General features: G+C 47.8%; 1 protein-coding gene across 4 annotated transcripts in view; it reads right to left on the minus strand.

Annotated features, from left to right (window-relative positions):
• Positions 1–2,266: 2,266 nt before the first annotated feature.
• Positions 2,267–18,511, minus strand: part of XPNPEP1 (X-prolyl aminopeptidase 1) — a 51,472-nt gene continuing 35,227 nt past the window's right edge. For all 4 annotated transcript variants that reach the window (XM_061162600.1, XM_061162598.1, XM_061162599.1 and 1 more), the window contains 11 exons: positions 16,770–16,859; positions 16,437–16,487; positions 15,134–15,192; positions 14,916–14,993; positions 12,986–13,057; positions 11,163–11,223; positions 9,408–9,477; positions 8,372–8,545; positions 7,368–7,444; positions 6,072–6,170; positions 2,267–2,832 (listed from right to left, as the gene is read on the minus strand). In XM_061162600.1, the coding sequence (XP_061018583.1) occupies positions 2,704–2,832; positions 6,072–6,170; positions 7,368–7,444; positions 8,372–8,545; positions 9,408–9,477; positions 11,163–11,223; positions 12,986–13,057; positions 14,916–14,993; positions 15,134–15,192; positions 16,437–16,487; positions 16,770–16,859 (960 nt within the window). In that variant the 3' untranslated portion in view covers positions 2,267–2,703. The remainder of the gene's footprint in view (positions 2,833–6,071; positions 6,171–7,367; positions 7,445–8,371; positions 8,546–9,407; positions 9,478–11,162; positions 11,224–12,985; positions 13,058–14,915; positions 14,994–15,133; positions 15,193–16,436; positions 16,488–16,769; positions 16,860–18,511) is intronic.

Consider the following 18,511-nt stretch of genomic DNA (forward strand, 5'->3'; position numbering starts at 1 on the left):
GAGAAGGTAAAGGAAGCAAGACAAAGACACAGAAGAGCAGCTTCCCTGAAATTCTTCCACAAATTTAGCATAATGCCTGCTTTTGCACCCAAACTTTTATTTATCATTTAGAGTGAAGAAGAGTGATTCATTTGCTCCTCATTTTTATCTCCCCATCGTCTCCTCTGAGCTCTTGCACATCAGTTTTATTTTGGTCCTCGGTCTTTTTGGGGCCATCTCGCCTAGTTTACGGCTCTTGGACTTCATGCCAAGACACGCAGGTCTGGACAGGAAGCTCTTGGCACCAGGAAATTTTTTGTTTCTTGGGCTTGAGCCAATTAAATCAAACTCTGCTCTAAGGCTGCCTTGGGAAGTGACAGGCTTAACAGCCTGGTGAACGAACAGTGGAGTTGCCGTCACACTTGAGTTACAGTCTCTTTAAACTCCAAAACAGCTGCAATTCACAGCTCCCATTTCCTGAGAAAGGGGAAGTTTCAGGATGTCACAGAGGAGAAGGTCTGAGTCCTCAAGGGGGTAGGGGTGGGGCTCCAACTTTCAGGTGGATGAGAGGCTGATTTGTAAGTTCCATCATCAGAGGGAAAATGTCTGTTTTAAGTCTAATCTTATGGAACATATTAGAAATATGAGCAAGAGTGAACCAAAGGCATTCAAGAATTGATCTCTGGCTGATCAAAATATATCCTGTTACTGTGTGGCATTGCTTCTGTTTTCCTAGCTTTGTTACAAATATAGCCTCAGAACTGGCTGTCTATCTTGCTTCCTCCCACACAGCAAGTTGGAATCAATGATCCTTGGGAGGAAAAAAGGCAGGAGGGGTGGTGTAAATGTTGACAAGTCCATTTGTAGGTATTCTGTCAATTTAGGTTCACCCTATCAGTCAAGTTTTCTTTGCTGCTACCCTGGTTCAATACAGATTGAAAGTGAATGTGTTAGTTGTTCAGTTGTTTCCAACTCTTTGTGACCCCATGAACTGTATGTAGCCCACCAGGCTCCTCTGTCCATGGAATTCTTCAGGCAAGAGTACGGGAGTGGGTAGCCATTCCCTTCTCCAGGGGATCTTCCCAACCCAGGGATGGAACCTGGGTCTCCTGCATTTCAGGCAGATTCTTTACCATCTGAGCCACCAGGGAAGCCCTAGTAAATACATATTATTCATTTTCTGCTCCCCAGCTGGAGAAAGTAATGGGCACTGGCCCATGCCACCCATGCTTTGGTGAAAAGCCAACGTATGCTTCTACTTACCTTTCACAAATCAAAGATGATTTGATTTACCACCCAAATCAAAGATGTAATTTAAGATTCAATGAGACTGGATTTAAAAAGACATAGCCATGCAACAGGATAGTCTACAGCCATTAAAAACAATTGGATCTATGTGTACCAATATGGAAAAATAACTTGGTATATATATTGCCAAGTTAAAAAAGGAAATTGCATATGTATAGAATGGCCTGATGTCTGTACATATGATGTGTGTGTGTGCAGAAATATTCTTTTATCTGTGCACACACATTCTACATACTACTGAATACTAAATACAAAGAAAGAAATTGGCAAAAATATGCCGCAAACAGGGTATGTCTTGGGTTCCTAAAGCAGCAGACCCAGGAAATACTGGGGGGAGAAAAGGAAAATGAGCCCCAGGAGGGAAGGAAGAAAATAAAGGGTGTGTCATTGAACAAGATCCCACGTCAGCAAGAAGGGCTCAGTCCCACTGAGAAACCCCAGGAGACAGTGTAGACCACACCTCAGACATCCCGGCTAAGGGCGGAGGGGTTCATTTTCCCAACCCAGTCCTCACAGTCTGAGGCTGCAGAGTCCTAAGCTCTGCCAGCCCTTCAGGCTGCCCCACGTGTGCAAGTCCAGGGGTGGCCCAAGGACAGGAAGTCGCAGGCACTAGCCAAAGACCACTTCCTACGAGCAATGAGACAATGGGACGTCCACACTGTCCATTGTAGACTGGATCATGGAAGGGTCATTGTCGGCATGATTTTTTGTTGGGTTTTTTGGGGTTTTTTTTTTTTGGTCTATCAATGACATTTTAAAACCAGAGGCAGGGAAGGAAAATAAAAATACTCAACAAAAACATTGGGCTTTCTAGAGAAAAGAAAAAGAAGCTGAAAATCAAGTCAGAAGAGACACAGGGAGGCCAGGGATATCTCCCCAAAGTGCACCCCCCTACCTAGAACATGTGCCCTAAAGAGAAGCCTACCCCACACACAGTAGGGTAGACGGTGCCGGGAGGACAGAAACAGCAGAGACGAAGCCCATTCTGACATTTTAATCTCAGGTCATAAATACAGTCTCGTGTGCATGAAGGGGATCACGAATGAGGGGCTAGCACCGGGAACGTGGCCATCGCGGAGCACTGCCTGCTTCACCAGCGCCGGCCAGAGGGCTGTGGCCACTCGGGGCGCCCACCCGATCGAGTGCTCGGCTTGTGGGAGCCCTCCTTCTGGGGCAGCAATTTACTCTTGGCTCATTCAATTTAAAAAAAAAAAAATCATAAAAGATTGAGTGTCTGCAAGAAAATATCAAAGAGGATAAGAACATTCTTAGTTCTTCTCAGAGTCTAAAAGTAAAAAGGGGGGCAGTAAGGAAGAAGGAGGGGACAGGGGGGAGATGTCAGGGGTGTGCCGGGCTTCTTCCTTTCCCCAGAGCGTTTTTGTTTGGTTTTGTTTTTTTATAAAAACCAAGGAGGTATTAAGGCTGTTTGGAGATGGGCTGCGTCTCTCTGATGAGCCACTCGAGGGCTCCCTGGCGGCCCTGCATTTGCAGCTCCTTCCCGATCACGTCCCTGCAGGTCAGGTGGTAGTTGTTGAGCCAGTCGCGCTGCAAGAGGGCAGGAAGTCAGACGCGTTTGCACCATCACACCCGCACCAAAGCCTGCCCATCGGGCAGCGGGGCCCCCCCGTGCAGAGCTCACAGGGTGAGAGGAAACGAGCACGGGACCCTCTCTCCCTGCCCGGGGACAGCGACTCCTTGCGTTCTGCCTCCCTGGAAACAGGACGAGCCCCAGGGCTGATGGTGAAAACGTTCCCAGAACCGTCTGCTGCACACGGGCTTCAGTGACTCTGAGGGAACGGTGAACACCTGATGGCAGACTGTGGCTCTGGGCTCCCCTGGGTGCAGGGAAACTTGTAACCAGAGTTCCCTTCAACAGACCCCCTGCCTGGAAGCCACGACAAGAGACAGAGGGGCAGGGGGTCTCGTGGCTCCTGCACCCACCCTTACTGCCTCGACCGCTGTGAAGACACACCTGAGGCTGTCCTACCGAGGCACTGAATTTCCTATTCCGAATCCACCTACAAAGCTGAATATAGTGGGATCATCTGGGTCCATAAGAGTCTTGCCAGTGTGGCCATCCAGACGCACCCAAAGCCTCTGGTGGTCAAGGGCTGTGCTGCAGAGTGGGGTAGGGAGTAAGCTTGACTTTCAGACGCTCAACTGAATGAGGCCACCACACCAGGAGATTAAAAAGGAGGCAAAAAGGAAGGACTTGGGGTGTGTGTGGTGGGGGTGGGGTGTTGACATGCTGAACCTGATGACAGAGGTTATGCATGTGTAAAAGGTTAGGTCTCCTCCTCGTGAGGAGGGAGGGAGGCTGAAGTATGGAAGAAAGCAAGTTCTACCTAGAGCAGAACCCACTCTCTACTGTCCATGAAGGGGGCCTGCCCACTTCACATTAGACAGATGGGGTGATGCTGCCAATGGCTTTGACCCAACTGGGACTCCAACTCCCACTGATAAGAGTCACTAGTCTGTCTGGGAGGTGGGGGCATGGAGAGGGGGTCGGTACCAAAAACAAGCAAGCTGCTGGTACATGTCAGCAGCAAGGCCAGGCAGGGCTTGTAAGGCAGCTCAACAGTGCAAGAGACAGGAGCAATGAGGGGCCACAGAGAAACTCCCAAGACCTTTTTGGGTGGGGGAAAAGGGAGCCCCCGTCAGCAGCCAAAGCATCGCCACAAAGGCCCTGGCAGCCTGCAGCACCCACACTTACGTCCAAAGTCCTCTGCTGCCACCTGGTGACAGATGGATGGGACTGCAGACCCAACCCCAAAACTGCCAAGCCTGAGACAGTAAAGGGCACAATGATTGGGAGTTTCAAAGCCCGGTGAGCAGTATATTGTTGTGGGGTATCTCTATGCCTTAAGACAGAATGAAGTCCCAGACTTATTGAGTGGTATATGGGAAATGAACCCTTTTGCTGAAAGAGATAATAAATATACTCCGCTTGGTTATATTAAATACTGTCCTCTACCTGTTATTTGTGGAAACTTGCGAATGATTCCAAGGTAAGAAGATATTCCCTGTCCTACAATAACTAACTGGCTAAAAGAATAGTTCAGTGATTTGAGTCCATAAGATAAAGTAATGAACACTGGACCAGACAGAGTGTACTGGTCTTTGCCAATGTCATGAGGGAGTTACAGGTTAACAAAACTCTCCCTCAAGGAAAAACTGGCCTCGCTTAACTTTCCTCACGCACCATTTCCCTAGATAAAGTGGAAGGTCACATGGGAGAAATGTCTCCTGGCCAGCACAGCTCACATGGACAGCAAGGCCTCTCTGACCAGGATTACTTGGCAGACGACACAGCCTTCAGCGTCCAAGAGTGCAAAGCAACTTATTAGTAGAGACTCTCTTGCTAAGACCCTGGGAGCTGTGCTTGGGGGCCATGAGAAGAGACTGGTTCCTTGGGGCTGAGGGTTGTAAGCAGTGGGGCTCCCATGCTCACTTCTGTGTTCTCATCTGCTCCCACCTAAGCTAGCCCTGTGGGGACCAGGGAGGAGCCCCAGGACTGCAGGACAGTCTTTCTGCTGAAGAGACACAGCTGGTGCTGCTTCCTGTTCCATATCCATCTCTGACCTGAATAAAGCAGGCTCAGGGGGCCTGTGTGGGTCCTATGAGCAGGAACGTTTAGCTGAACCAAGGGCACTGAAGGTCAAGAAGAAGTGCCCACACAAGGAGCACATCAGAGTGAGAAGTGAATGACCTGCCTGTCAGCCATCTGTGAACTGGATGAGGTGGAAGAAGGGGCCACTGGCGGGGAAAGCCCCATCCCACAGGCCTGTAGCAGGGGCTCCTCAGCCCGCAGAGGCACCTTCCTCTGGTGCCAAGCACAAGGCCCACGTGGGCTCCACTGAGGATGCAATCCCTCCTCACAGCCCCTGGGATGAGGCCAGCGGCTGCCCCTGGTAACAATCACCTCTTATCCCCACAACACTGTCCTGCCTTTGGCTCCTGCTGGTCTGCTTTTTGCTGGACTTCCAGCCACCTGCCTTGCTCTGGAATTGGTATCCTTCTGGCTTCTGTCTTCATGGCTCAAGCCTGACCACTTCACAGCAGATAGCTGGAGTGGTGTTGTTTCTACCATTTTTGACCCTCGTCCCTGCTCGTGACCTTGATCGCCTGCCTGACCCTTCCAGTCTGCCTCCAGAGTTCTGGATCTGAGCCTGGGGACCCACCTGAGGGTCTGAAGGGGTCTCAAGACCTGTCACCCTCTGAGCTTGACAGGTGAGCATGGCCATGTTTCTGCTCTGTGAAGGGTTTCAGGGCCCAGAGCAACCACCCGCCTGCTTGTCTGTGTGAAAACCATGCATATGATCACAGATTGTGCTTCTCAGTTCCTTAGTGTTTCAAGCAACACGAGAAAACAATCTGGTGTGTGCAACAGCCAACAGTCCCTTTGCCCACCTGGCTTTTTGTGGGAAGACACATCATCCATGTTTGCTAAACATGCCTCCCAGCAGTTATGGCTCCTGCCCTCCCGAGAGGCAAGAGCATACGGTTCATTCCCACCTGTGAACACTACAGCCTCTGAGGGTGGGGCAAGCAGGGCGGTTATCTACCTCAAAACCCAACAACTACAGGAAAAGCACCTACAGTCCTTGGGAAACCTAGGATGTTCCAACTCAACCGGCCTAGACTCTGACTTCAAAGTGAGGATGGAAGGGAGCACGCAGGGCGAAGGACTTAAAAGTGAGGATGGACGGGAGGACTCAGGGCGGCTCTCCACCCCCCACCACACACACACACTTCTGCCCCCGGCCCCAAGACTCCCTTGTTACCTCTTTGTCTGTTAGAGAATCCACATCTATCATTTTGGTCTGTATTGGAACCAAAGTCAGAGGTTCAAAGGTCAGGCTTCCCCGGTTGTTGAAGTTATACTACGGAAGAGGGAAGACAATAGGAGTGTATACTCCTTTTCACCACGATGACCCACCTTGAGGTCACTCCCCGCAAACACGACCTCCCCTCAGCCAGATGTAGCAAGAAATCAAGAGTGGTTAGCCAGTCACCATTTCTAACAGATGAAAGAAACAGGGACAGGGCAGGACCACTTTCCAAGAGCTGCTCCACTGTGCAGACCACAGCCTGCGCCTTCAGGAAAGGCCAGGCAGAATGCTGAGAACCTGGTCAGCAGGTGCACAAGGCTCCTTCCTGTCTGATGTCATGGGGAGGAGGCATGCAGGCACATCTCTGGTTTGGTTCCCAAGCTTCTGCTAAGCTGTAGGCCCCCAGCAGATCATTTTGGTTTTTTTTTTTTTAACATCAAGTACGCGGCCTGCCTTGCCCCAGCCAGGCCCCTCAGGTGACGTTAAGAGGTCTGTCCAGTGCACAAGGCATGGGACGGCAGGGCACACGGGCCATGCTGGATCTCTCTTCCTGGCAGGGCCTGTGGGATGGGGAGGGGCGAGGCCACTCCAGGGACGTCAGCGTGCAAGCAGAGAGCAGACCCCGGCGGCCAGCCTCCCTGCAGGCATAGGCAGTCACTTCCCTCCAGCTGTGGAGGAGGAGCAAACAGGTCTTGGAGGTAAAGCGCAGCACCAAAAACCTGCCTCCTCTTGGTAATGTGATGGGGAGAGAGCACCGCACCTGTCTTATCGCCCGTCTGTGGTACCTGACCCAGCGGCTAGCTCAGGCTTCCTCAGTTTTACCTGATAAAAATCATCTGGGGCGTTTGTTGAAAACAGTTCCCAGGTCCCAGCCCTGGAGATTTGGTTTCAACATCTGGAGGGAGCTTTTAAACAAGCACCCCCCACCCGCCCCCCTCCACGCCCACACACACACAGTGAAGGTTTCATGACATGACCCTGCCTCCAGTAAACTCAGAGCCCCAAGCTACAAGAAGCAGGGGCCTGCCTGAGGCTCCCTGAGGTCCCATTCAGGGTCCCCGTTCACTCAGCATTTTTTCTAGCTTTGCAGAAGAGAACGAATTCCAGCAAAGACCCCAATACCAAGGGAAGGAGACTCCATTTTGGCCCCAGAATGGCATGCTCTTGGTTTGAAGGACAAAAGTCCTCATCTTCCCCCATTAAGGAATAAGGGAATTTTTCAAAGAAAATAAATACATCATTACTCACCTTGGTCTTAGCAGGCACCACTAGAACAACATTCTCAATGCGAATTCCAAAAGCCCCGTCTTCATAATACCCTGGCTCTGAAACAAACCAAACCCTGAATGAGGAGCAGCCCGCGAGGAAGACACGCACAGAGAAGCTGTCGCTCCTGGGACGACTATGCTTCTCCGAAGGAGAAATAAAGGAAGGGCCACTCAATCCAGTGCAAGAGCCCAGATACACCTCTTCCCATGAGGCACTTTTATCTAGAGGTCCAGAGAGAGAAAGGCTTGGAATTCCTGAGAACTGGCTGCAGGGTAGGGACTAGAATAACAGAAAATCCACCAAACGAAGTATGGGGCGGAGCCATAAGATACAATGATGCGGGTGTTGAAATATGTTCACCAAGATTTGGTAATGACATAGGCACATATTAGGTAAGAAAGCAGAATACAGACCATACGTCCAGTGTAATTTCAATGATACTAAAAAAGGTATGCACATATATAAAGAAAGAAGAAGTTAACATATCCAAATGGTAAGTCGTGTTTCCCCTGGGTGGCTGGATTACAAATGATTTTCATTTTCTTCCTTATATCATTCCACAGCCTCACATTTTCTACAATGAATATTTATCACTTTTACGATCAAAAAATGTTGTTGTTGTCTAATTCAAAGTGACGGGAAGTCAAAGTGTTAGTCACTCAGTTGGGCCTGACTCTTTGTGACCCAAAGAGTCTGTGGACTGTAGCCCACCAGGCTCCTCTGTTCATGGAATTCTCCAAGCAAGAATCCTGGAGAGGGTTGCTATTCCCTTCTCCGGGGCATCTTCCCAACCCAGGGATAGAACCCAGGTCTCCTGCATTGCAGGCAGATTCTTTACCATCTCAGCCATGAGGGAAGCCCAAAGTGATGGAAGGGGCAAATTTTTTCCAATTTACTTTATAATAATTAAAATATAAGAAACAACACAGAGCTTTCAAAAAGGCAGAGGATCCACACGCAGCCTCTAGGTGAGGGACACCTACCATCAGTGACGATCATGCCGGCCTCCAAGGGCTCATCAGAGAATGTTTTATAACTGATGCCACATGGACCCTCATGAACATTCAGAAAAGACCCGACACCATGCCCCGTTCCATGCAGGTAATCCAGGCCAGAATCCCATAACGCTGAGCGGGCAAAGGAGTCAAGGAGGTGGCCTGAAAGACACATAAAGGACCATTTCGTGCTATCTGTACAGTACTTTCCAACTGGCAAAGCACTTCAGAGATTAGATTTGTTAGGTTTGGCTCCAGAAGATGAAACAGAAATGAGCTGGTAAAAGTTACTGGAGGATTCAGGTTTCAGTCCAGCACAGAGAACTTTCTGGCAACCAGAGCTCCTGAGCAGGACGGCTCCCCCACCAGGTGGAGCTCAGTCTACAGCTGGAGGATGCTGGTCAGGGATGTCACCAGCAGCAGGTGAAGGCTGCGGGAGATGACACGAACGTTCCCCTCCCAGTGCTGGAACCCTATGGTTTCGGAACTATGAGATGAGATCCTAACCAGACTGCAAGCATGAGGAAAGTGGTGCCCGGGGAGATGAGTGCCAGGGCAGTCTAAGCAGATTCGAGGCCTGGGTCTTATCAACTTCCCATGCAGTGGCCCACCCACAAGTCCTCAGGCAACAAGGTCTAGTCCTCAAGTCAGGCTCCCAGTAAAATAAATCCCAACACGAGTCCTAAGAGGAGCGCTGGCCCAACACCTGGGGCAGACAGGAGGCTGCACCAGGCCCCCCCGGGGCCTTCATGCCTTGCTGTCCTCTCCTGAGAGCCACCCACCCAAGGTCACCCGACACAAGTTTTCAGGAGGGAGGGACAGCTGACCCTGGGCCCGATCCTAAGTCTGGCTCCCTGGAGGTCCTCTCTGCTCAGTCCAACAGCACCCCCACTTGCCCAGGCTGGGCCTGGAGTAGTCTGGGGGCTGTTATGGCAAGGGGAAGACATGTGTTTTCACCCAAATTTAGACACGCTTGATGCCTGAACAAGATACAGCCTGCCATGTGACAGAAGGTACCACCTACCTTTGGTTCCAGTCGGGAAAACAGCTGCGCTCACAGCTATGTGGCCCTTGAGAACATATGTGAAGCATTCCTGCCAAAGAAAAACCCAGAGGGCATGTTCAGGACGGGCACGGATGCTTTCATCCTGCAGTTTTCAGGTAGTTCAGAAAACCTTGCCTCTTAGGGTTTTATAGCAATACCACAGAGAAAACCAGGGGAACAGGAAAGAACTGGTGGGAAAAAAAAAAACCTGGCCTTGGGACCAATTTTCTAGAAAATCTGGAAATTCGATTTAGTAAAAGAGAACTGTCCAAGAGATGACCCCACTAGTCTTTCCCTTGAAATGAACTCTCTGCCATCAGAGCCTCAGAAAGACAGAAAAAGGAGTAAGAAGTACTGATGACACTAGCTCACACTGTCAAGCTACTCCCCGGTGCCAAGCACAGTACTAAGCACTGCATGTCTAAGCCCACACGTCATGATGGAGGCACTCCTGCCACCCTCACCTTCCAGGGGAATAACTAACATGCCAGGCCACGCAGTTCGTGAGTGGCAGCATCTGGCCTTGGAGCCAGGTGGTCTTGCTACTCCTCTGTGCCCCTCGCCACCATCTCTACTCAGGATTCAGTCCTTACCGCCCAGACAAGAAAAGTGCTGTTTGGATGGGTAGTGGCTTGCCAGTAAGGTGCAGAGTCAGCACTAAACCGCTCACTGTCCAATCTGGTCCAGACTGAACACAGCGCAGGAAGCGGCGTGTTCTACACACCCCTGGTAACACACACACACCAAAGGGGTGTGTGCATTAGTCACTCAGTCATGTCTGACTCTTTGGGACTCCATGGCTCCCCTGTCCATGGAATTTTCCAAGCAAGAATGCTGGAGTGGGTAGCCATTCCCTTCTCCGGGGATGTTTCTGACCCAGGGATCAAACTCAGGTCTCCTGCACTGCAGGCAGATTCTTTACCGTCTAAGCCACCAAGGAGGCCCCAAACTAAAGGTATCTGGACCCAAGGTCAAACTCGTCCAAGGTGCTGGTGCCAACTAATGAAGGACATGAGGGACCAGCACTGGGAAATATGCCCTGCTACATCCCACGGAGCCCTCTTCCTGGGGCAAGCTTCCTGAAGGAGTTCCCAGGGGAAAGAGAGAGACTCAGAGATTCAACCAGTATTTGCCAAGCAGTGGCTATGATCCAGGAAACAGCTGGGCTCACAGAACCTTCCCAGCCAGCCTTGGAGGTGAGTACTCTACCCCCATTTTTATGGATGGTCTAAGTGTCAAGTATCAAGGTCATGGAGACTGTGAACAGCAGAGATCTGAAGCCCAGTGTCTAGACTCCGAGCACACATTTCTCTACCTTACAGTTGTATGCCGGACAGCCCAGACACCAAGCAGTGCATGTCATTTCAGAGGGTTCCTAGAGGGCTGAGCCTATAAATAGGAACACTGAAATTGAAAAAAGGAGGGTAGCTTTCAGAATCAAATCTAGACACTGTTCATAAAAAAAAAAAAAAAAAAAAAACTCACTACCCTGCTCCCTTCTCCAAAGAAGGCCAAAGTTGTTTAAACTTGAATCTGAGCCTGACCTTAGCAGACAGAATGTTCTTAAAATCTTTCCAATAATCAATTAAATGGATGTCATAAAGCAGATAAGCCTGACTCCACAGTAATGAGCTCTTTTACTGTCCCACATGTAACTTTTACTTACTTATACAATCCCTTTTCACAAGAGGGAACGGTCAGAGAAAGCAGAGGGCCTCTCGAGCATTCTCTTACCTTCTCATAAGCCGTAGGAGTTCCAAAATGCATGGTGCGAGTGACGTCTGTGGTTCCATCCCTGCCCAAAAGAAAGGGCAAGTTAGTGTCCACTCCGAAGAAGCTCTTCCTCAAATACGAGACAGGTGACGATGTGGAGAAAACTGAACCCTCATGCAGCGACTGGTGTTCATGTAAAATAGTACAGCCACTTTGGAAAACAGTTTGCAGGTTCATAAAAGGTTTCTTAAACATGGAGTGACCTTATGACCCAGGACTTCTACTCCCCCGAGTAAACCCCCGAGAGAACTGAGAACGTCCACACAAACACACGTACACTAATGTTCACGGCAGCATTACTCTTCATATCCCAAACATGGGAACAACCTAAATGTCCAACAACTGATGAGTAAACAAACTGTGGTACATACATACAATGAGACAGTATTCAGCAATAAAAAGGGATGAAGTACTGATGCATGCTACAGCGTGGATGATCCTGGAACACATTACGCTAAGTGACAGAAGTCAGAAACTGACACCACATATTAATAGTATATAATTCCATTAATATGAAATGTCCAGAACAGGCAAGTACATACAGACTAAAGTACATTAGTGGTTCCCTGACTAGGGGAAGATGGAAAGTGACTGCCAATGGGAATAGTGCTTCTTTTTTGGGGGGTGATGAAAATACTCTAAAATTGATGATGGTGATAGTTGCAAACTCTGTGAACAAACTAAAAATCATCAATTGTACACTTTAATAACTTGAATTATATTTCAATAAAGTTATTATAAAAAAATAAAATGAGACACAGTGTGAAAGCAAGGATGGCCCAGTGCAGTGGAAGTGAACTCAGTCAGGCCTTGACACACACACACTCATAGTCTACAATGTGAGGACTGTTTCATGGAAGACACCATTCCTGGGGTTATGAATGAAAGTGGACCTTCTGGCAAAAGAAGGTCAAACTCCAATTCCTCCTGTCAGGATGGCAAGCAGTTTACTAGAACCTAAAAATACCCAAATACATCTTTTAGAACACCCCAATCCACCCCAACAGAGAAAGGATAGCTTCTAGAATCCTGCTAAAATGTAGAAGTGACCCAAAGTTACACCATTACCCAAGTAATCTCAATACTCTTAGCTCTAGACTGTTATTAACACCAACCCATACTTCCCAGGCTAGATTGTGGCTTTCACATACTTGGCTGAGCTCATTTAATAACAACATTCTCCACCAGGCAAAGTCCCAGCTGCAGTGGAAAATGGAAGATTAAAAGGCCTGGCTCATGCTCTCTCAATGCAGACAACACCTATTCCAGCTCCTCCTCGTGGGTTCCACCTCAAGACCCAATCAAATCTTGGGTTCTCTGAGAAACTATTCTAGATGATGACTGTGAAAGCAGCAAGGCATGAAGAAAGGAATTCAGAAACTCAGGGCTGACCCTCATTTCTCATTCATCCTTTCAAAATTAAGCCCTCACTGCCCAAGGCCCTGAGGTCACTGCAAGTTGGGGAACTGGCAGGTGGTTTATGGGCTGGGGCAGAAGACTTCCAAATGGTTCTGAAAGCCTACTTTCAGTTATTTATTTAGTATTTAACAGCTTCCAGCCAAGGACTAAACATTTCTACCAAACAGTCTTTTGTGGGAACAGAATCACAACAGGGCTATTTCAACAAAGGGTGAAGAAAAGGACAAGACATGGGAACAATTCCATCAGTGGCCGGCGCAGAATGAGATGACCCGCTAAGAGATCTCGGCTGGAGCCTGGCCTGTACACCTACTCAACTGCCCTGACAGCGGAGTCAGGCTCTCCAGTAGCCCCGATTCACTTACTTGTATTGAGCACCCGAGTCAATGAGGTACACCTCATCCAGAGACAAGGTCCTATTCGTCTCAGGGACCGGCCTAAGAAAATTAATTACAAATTAATTATTCCACAAATGTAAATGCTTCCTGAATCTGGGAGGAGGGAATACAAGAGTTCTTTGTACTATTCTAACAACTTATGTAAGCCTGAAATTATATCAAACCCAAGTTACCCAATAGGTTAATTATTTCAAGTAATATTAACCTTCTACTCGAGACTAGTCAACTTATCTCCCCAACTAGATAAGGAGCTCAAGAGAAGGAAGAATAACATGTTTCTTTACATCTACCTCCATTTGTGACTAGAACAAAATAAGTGTTCATGAGATAACTGTAAAAATTACAAAAATAATAATCAATAGAAGCAAGAGGACCAAGCTGGGAAATGAGAAGAGAGCAGTCTGGAGTCATTTGTCTTTATTTGGGGAGGCGGGGGTGATGGTTCAGTCCCCTGCCTCAAGCCTCCACTTTTCTCCCTCAGCCCTAACCCCACCAGGAGCCTCCCCACTTGCTTCCTAGACCACCAGAGGGGCAGAAGGTGAGTGTCTCATTTTGCGAGAAAAACTAAAGGGACTTTTGCTGGGGAAAGGAGATCACGATGCTTTTATACTACAGTACTATTTTCAAATGGACGTGAGGTATTTTTTAAAGTAGCTCATTCCTCCATATCTCCTTCCAGACAATACTCTGCACTGGGAAAAGCTAGACGGGACGTGAGCATTCCAAGTCTCTGCCCTGCAGTGCAGAGAGGGTCTCACAGAAGTTCTGCTTCATTCCTAGGCAGGAAGGGGGCCAGTAGGCACTCGATCCCAATGACTAGAAAAGACCACCAGATATGGGCCCAGCACCCTGCTTCTCAACAGGCTTCCAACAGCCACAATGAAGAAACACAAAGGAAAAGTGAGATGCTCCCCACTTGGACTGAAAATTTTTATTTTAAGTTCTAGGGTCATATCCAGCCAGGAAATTCACCACCTGTGCTAAATGTAAGACAAGAACTCAAGTCCTTTTGATAGTTTAATGTTGAAACAGAAGCATTAATATGAGAGAACTGTACAGTCACATCCGTGGCTGTCTCCCACACAGTAGCTTCAAAATTTGTCCCAAGACTAAAAACTCTAAAAGCGATTAGTAAAAAGGGTGGAGGGGGGACTTGTGCCCAAGTACAGCACAGTGAGACAGCCAGAGTGCTCCATCACGATGCCCATCACAGATGGGAAGCAAAGAACTCAAGATACCCCACACGAGGCAAAACCACGTGAGCCAGGCGAAGCTGAAGCTGGAGCCCATGCAAGAAGCCTAGTTCCATTTCCCACCACCTCCACAGGTAGGTCTAGCTCTGCCAGATTCATCAGTGCCCTCCTGGCCTCACAGCGGAAGGAAGCTTGGCTCTGTGGGTCCACGGGCTCATGTGGTACAAATCCCCAGGCTGGGGAGGGAAAAGAGGGTACAGATTATCTCCTTAAACATAACAGGGTGCTCCACAACCCAGTGGTAAGTTTATTCGGAATGGAGGTCATGGAGCTCGTTTGGACTAGTGCATCAAGAAGGCTGCCACCGTCAGAAAAGAAAAACACCGAAACTTCCAACCATTAAGGTTCAGGGATTACAACGACAGATACTGCAGTCTCCGAGGAAAGAGGGATGACCCGTTTGACTACATCATGGACAATGTCGATGGGCAACATCAGTGCCAAAGAGTCGCTCCCAAAAGGCAGAGGCTTCGGATTGAGAGACAAGAAGACCTCAGAGATCTTATTTCACACATAAGAACGATCTCAACAGACACAGGGAGGTGGGCGCAGGGGCCTTTGATAAAACAATGTCTCTCCCCTGCTCAGGCTCCTGTGCAGAAGCAGCAGCAAAGCCAGGCAGCGTGCTCCTCCGCATGCCTTACGCGTAGTGAATGATGGCGCCATTGGGTCCCGTACTGGAAATGGTTGGGAAGCTCAGGTCCACAAAGTCAGCCTGCTGCCTGGAACAGAAAGACACACACAGGGCAGAGCGGCCTAAGGGTTCTTACTGTGCCAGCAATCAGGGCCCCGCCCAGTTTCACTGAATCTGCCAAGGACAGGCACACAGGACTCACAGGGCTCCCCCCAGAGGGATCCTTACCTGCGGAATTCCTCAGCTTTGTTGGCAGCTGAGATCTCTGTCACACCACCTTTGGGCACCTACGAGGAAGTTGCTTATAAATCACTGGGGTGTGATAAATTCACGGGTCTCCCACATAGTATGAAAAGTGTTAGTCGCTCGGTCGTGTCTGACTCTTTGCGACCCCACAGACTGTAGGCTGCTAGGCTCCTCTGTTACAGGGAGTACATTAAAAGCTTACTTTTTCCTCAATCCCCATGTTTCAACTGTCCAACCTACAGGACACAGATTATGTCTCATCTTCAACAAGGAGGGAATTCCCAAAGGCTCTTACCAAAGTTATCTAAAAGTAAAAGGACTTCTATCCATTTAATTTTTCACTCAACTATTTCCCTCAGTATTATATCCTAAAACGTCCCCAAATTTAACCTAAATTTAAAAATTCAAAAGCATTCCCACCTACAATATCCTAAGAAAAAGATTCTGAATAAAGATAAATGCAAAGATATTATTACAAGGTGCTTGGTAATTGCAAAAAAAAAAAAAATTCAAAAAACACTCTTAACATTTGAAAATAGGAGGAATGGGTAAATAAAGCAGCCTAGCCACTAAACACAGTCCCCATTTGGATCATTTTTTTTAAATCTCAAAGAAAATGGGAAATGCTCACACTATACTAAGTGAATAAAGCAGAATACAAAATGATAGCGGTACAGTGAGAGACGTAAAAATGACCTACGCTGAAAAAAACAAAAAATGACATACACAGATGAACAATTGCCAGACAGGAAAAATTTGTGGGAATCAAAGTATTTTCTTCTCCCAATGTAAGCTACTTTCAAAGAGTTGCTCATAAAATATTTAAAGGGAATATGATACCGTTTAATAAGAGCACAAAGAAATCACCTTCCTATCAGCTACAAGAAGTGAAAAGGCAAGAAACTAATGACCAAGAATCAATTTAATATAAAAAGTTTTATGCCTTAAAGTTCAGAATATGCACAAAGATCTTTTTTCTCTCAGTACAATCAGCTTGCCTGTAAGTCATTTTTCCTTATAATGAAAGTCCACTTCATTACAAGACAATTCCTTAACCCAGAAAGGATCCATTCTTCTAAGGAATTTCTTTCTTCATCTTTGTTACTGTTTTCTACAGTTTTTAAATACACACACAACAAATTCCCACAAAGAACTTTTAAAAAGGGGTACTAAAATTAGATCAAGATCTTAGACCTCATGGTCAACCAGAGTCACAGTTAGAATCACATATAGATAATTTCTGAATAATCTTGGTCCACGTGTTAAACAAAGACTAAGAACCAACCTCTTTTTCCAGCCAGTTAAAGAGTTCACATAAGGCAACGGCATCTTTAATCTGTGCAAATAATAGAGACATTTTTTTAAGTTATGACTGAAAATCAGATGGGCAGATCCAAGGCCCGGCCCTAATGTAGAGGACCACACACCACCAGCAGTCAGGGCTTTCCATGCCAGCGATTCCCATGACCCATCCAGTATTTTATTTCATTCTCTCATGAACTCTGGAAGGCTCAGAGAGGTTCCCACCTGCGCCAGGGTCAAAGCCACGCAGCAGGTAAGGGAGCTGGGCCTTCTGACCATCACATACCCCCTCTTCTGCACAGGCTGCTTTACTCACGTGAGCTCGCCTCATGCCTTCTGATTCAGCAGAATTCTTCACAGCTTTGGCGATGCAGATGGGGGTGTAAGGCATACAGCAGCGATGATCCTGGGGCAGGAGGCAGTAGTGTGGGAATCACTCACCCCAGACCAGGACCACCCCTCCAGCCAGGACTCCTCACTTTAGACAAATCACAGAGAGCTCCCGCTCAGGCCCTCCCTGCTGTCCCCTGGAGCCCAAAGACCTGCCCTTTTTGGGTGGTGACTCTGAGCACTGGTGAAAGGGGCTTGAGCTCATCCAAAAAGATAAAGTACATCAAACAAGCTATTTCTCGTCTCTCCCCCACCCCCTTAGCTCTCTGAGATAGCTGGCTGCCAGTCAGCAGCAAGATGCTGCTTTTCAAACCTCCATGGTCATGGTCAGGGTTCACTAATGGATCAAAGCTTGACCGAAATAACCCCTTTCTGGCTGCAAAAAGGAGGCCTTTTCCCACTGTCTGGGGATGCATGTGACCGATACAGGGGCAGGGAGCTCCTGTTCCTTCCCACCTCATGCTCAGGGATCAGCTACCAGTTAACAGTCAGGTCTTAAAGGGCTGGGGAAGAGCCTTCCCAATTGAGATCAAGTCAGAATCCAGCCCTGTGTTAGAGGGAGCAGGGAATAATTTTGCACCAAACTTCTCAAAGGGCTCCCTCTTTCCACACTCCCTGTTCTCTCTCTCTTGCACACCGGCCCCTCATGAAACAAGGCAGGCATGACCCCCACGGAAGTAAAGCTCTGAGTAACTCCATCACACAGGGTGATAGGGACAGGGGTGCAACGGGAAAACAGGACTAGGTGGTCAGGCCTGGACCCCTCCCAGGATGGCCCCTGCTTAGTGGAGGAGACAGGATATTGCTGGCTTTGCCAAAGGCCACTCAGCAGCCAGAGACCCAGAGTAGGACTCAACTCTGGGCCTCAACTAAGGCTCAGCTAAGGCGGCATGGACTCCTGCCCCAGACCTCAGTGAAAATGAGGGGGCACATGTCAGCAGATTAGCACCACCCAGCAGGGGTTCGGTCAAGGGCATCACTATCACTATCATTTGACCTTTGATAAATCCCCAACTCTTTAAGCATCCCTGGGCCTCAGGTCTCCTTAACTATAAAATACGGTGGGGGAGGAAGATATAGAGTAGTGTTTCCCAAACTTCAGACACTCTCACACCATCTGCACAGGGCTTACCCGGGTTGCCTAATTGCTGGACCCTTATTTACTTAAGACTCTTCTTTAGATGATCTTTGAATCAACAGTCTATTGAAATCAACTCTCTCTTAAGAAATAATTTTTATAACACATGGTCTCGTATGCTAATTATATTTTTTTCAACTACACACTAAAATGCTTTTTTTAATTGAAGTATAGTTGATATATGATATATGTCTTAGATGTATAATACAGTGATTCACAATTTTTAAAGGTTAGACTCCATTTAAAGTTATTATAAAATATTGGCTAAATTCCCTGTGCTGTACAATATATCCTTGTACCTTATTTTTTTTTATACATAGTAGTTTGTACCTCTGAATCTGGTACCCCAATCTTGCCCCATCTCCTTTCCCTCTCCCCATTGGTAACCACTGGTTTATTCTTTAAATCTGTTAAAATGCTTTTAAAATAGATACATTTAAATAAACCTAAGAATGAATGTGTACCACCTAAAATCATCTCTCATGCCACATTTGGAAAACACAGGACTCACTGGGTTCTAAGAGCCCAAA

Source organism: Dama dama, chromosome 15 (genome assembly GCF_033118175.1).
Source record: "Dama dama isolate Ldn47 chromosome 15, ASM3311817v1, whole genome shotgun sequence".
Taxonomy (NCBI): Eukaryota; Metazoa; Chordata; class Mammalia; order Artiodactyla; family Cervidae; genus Dama; species Dama dama.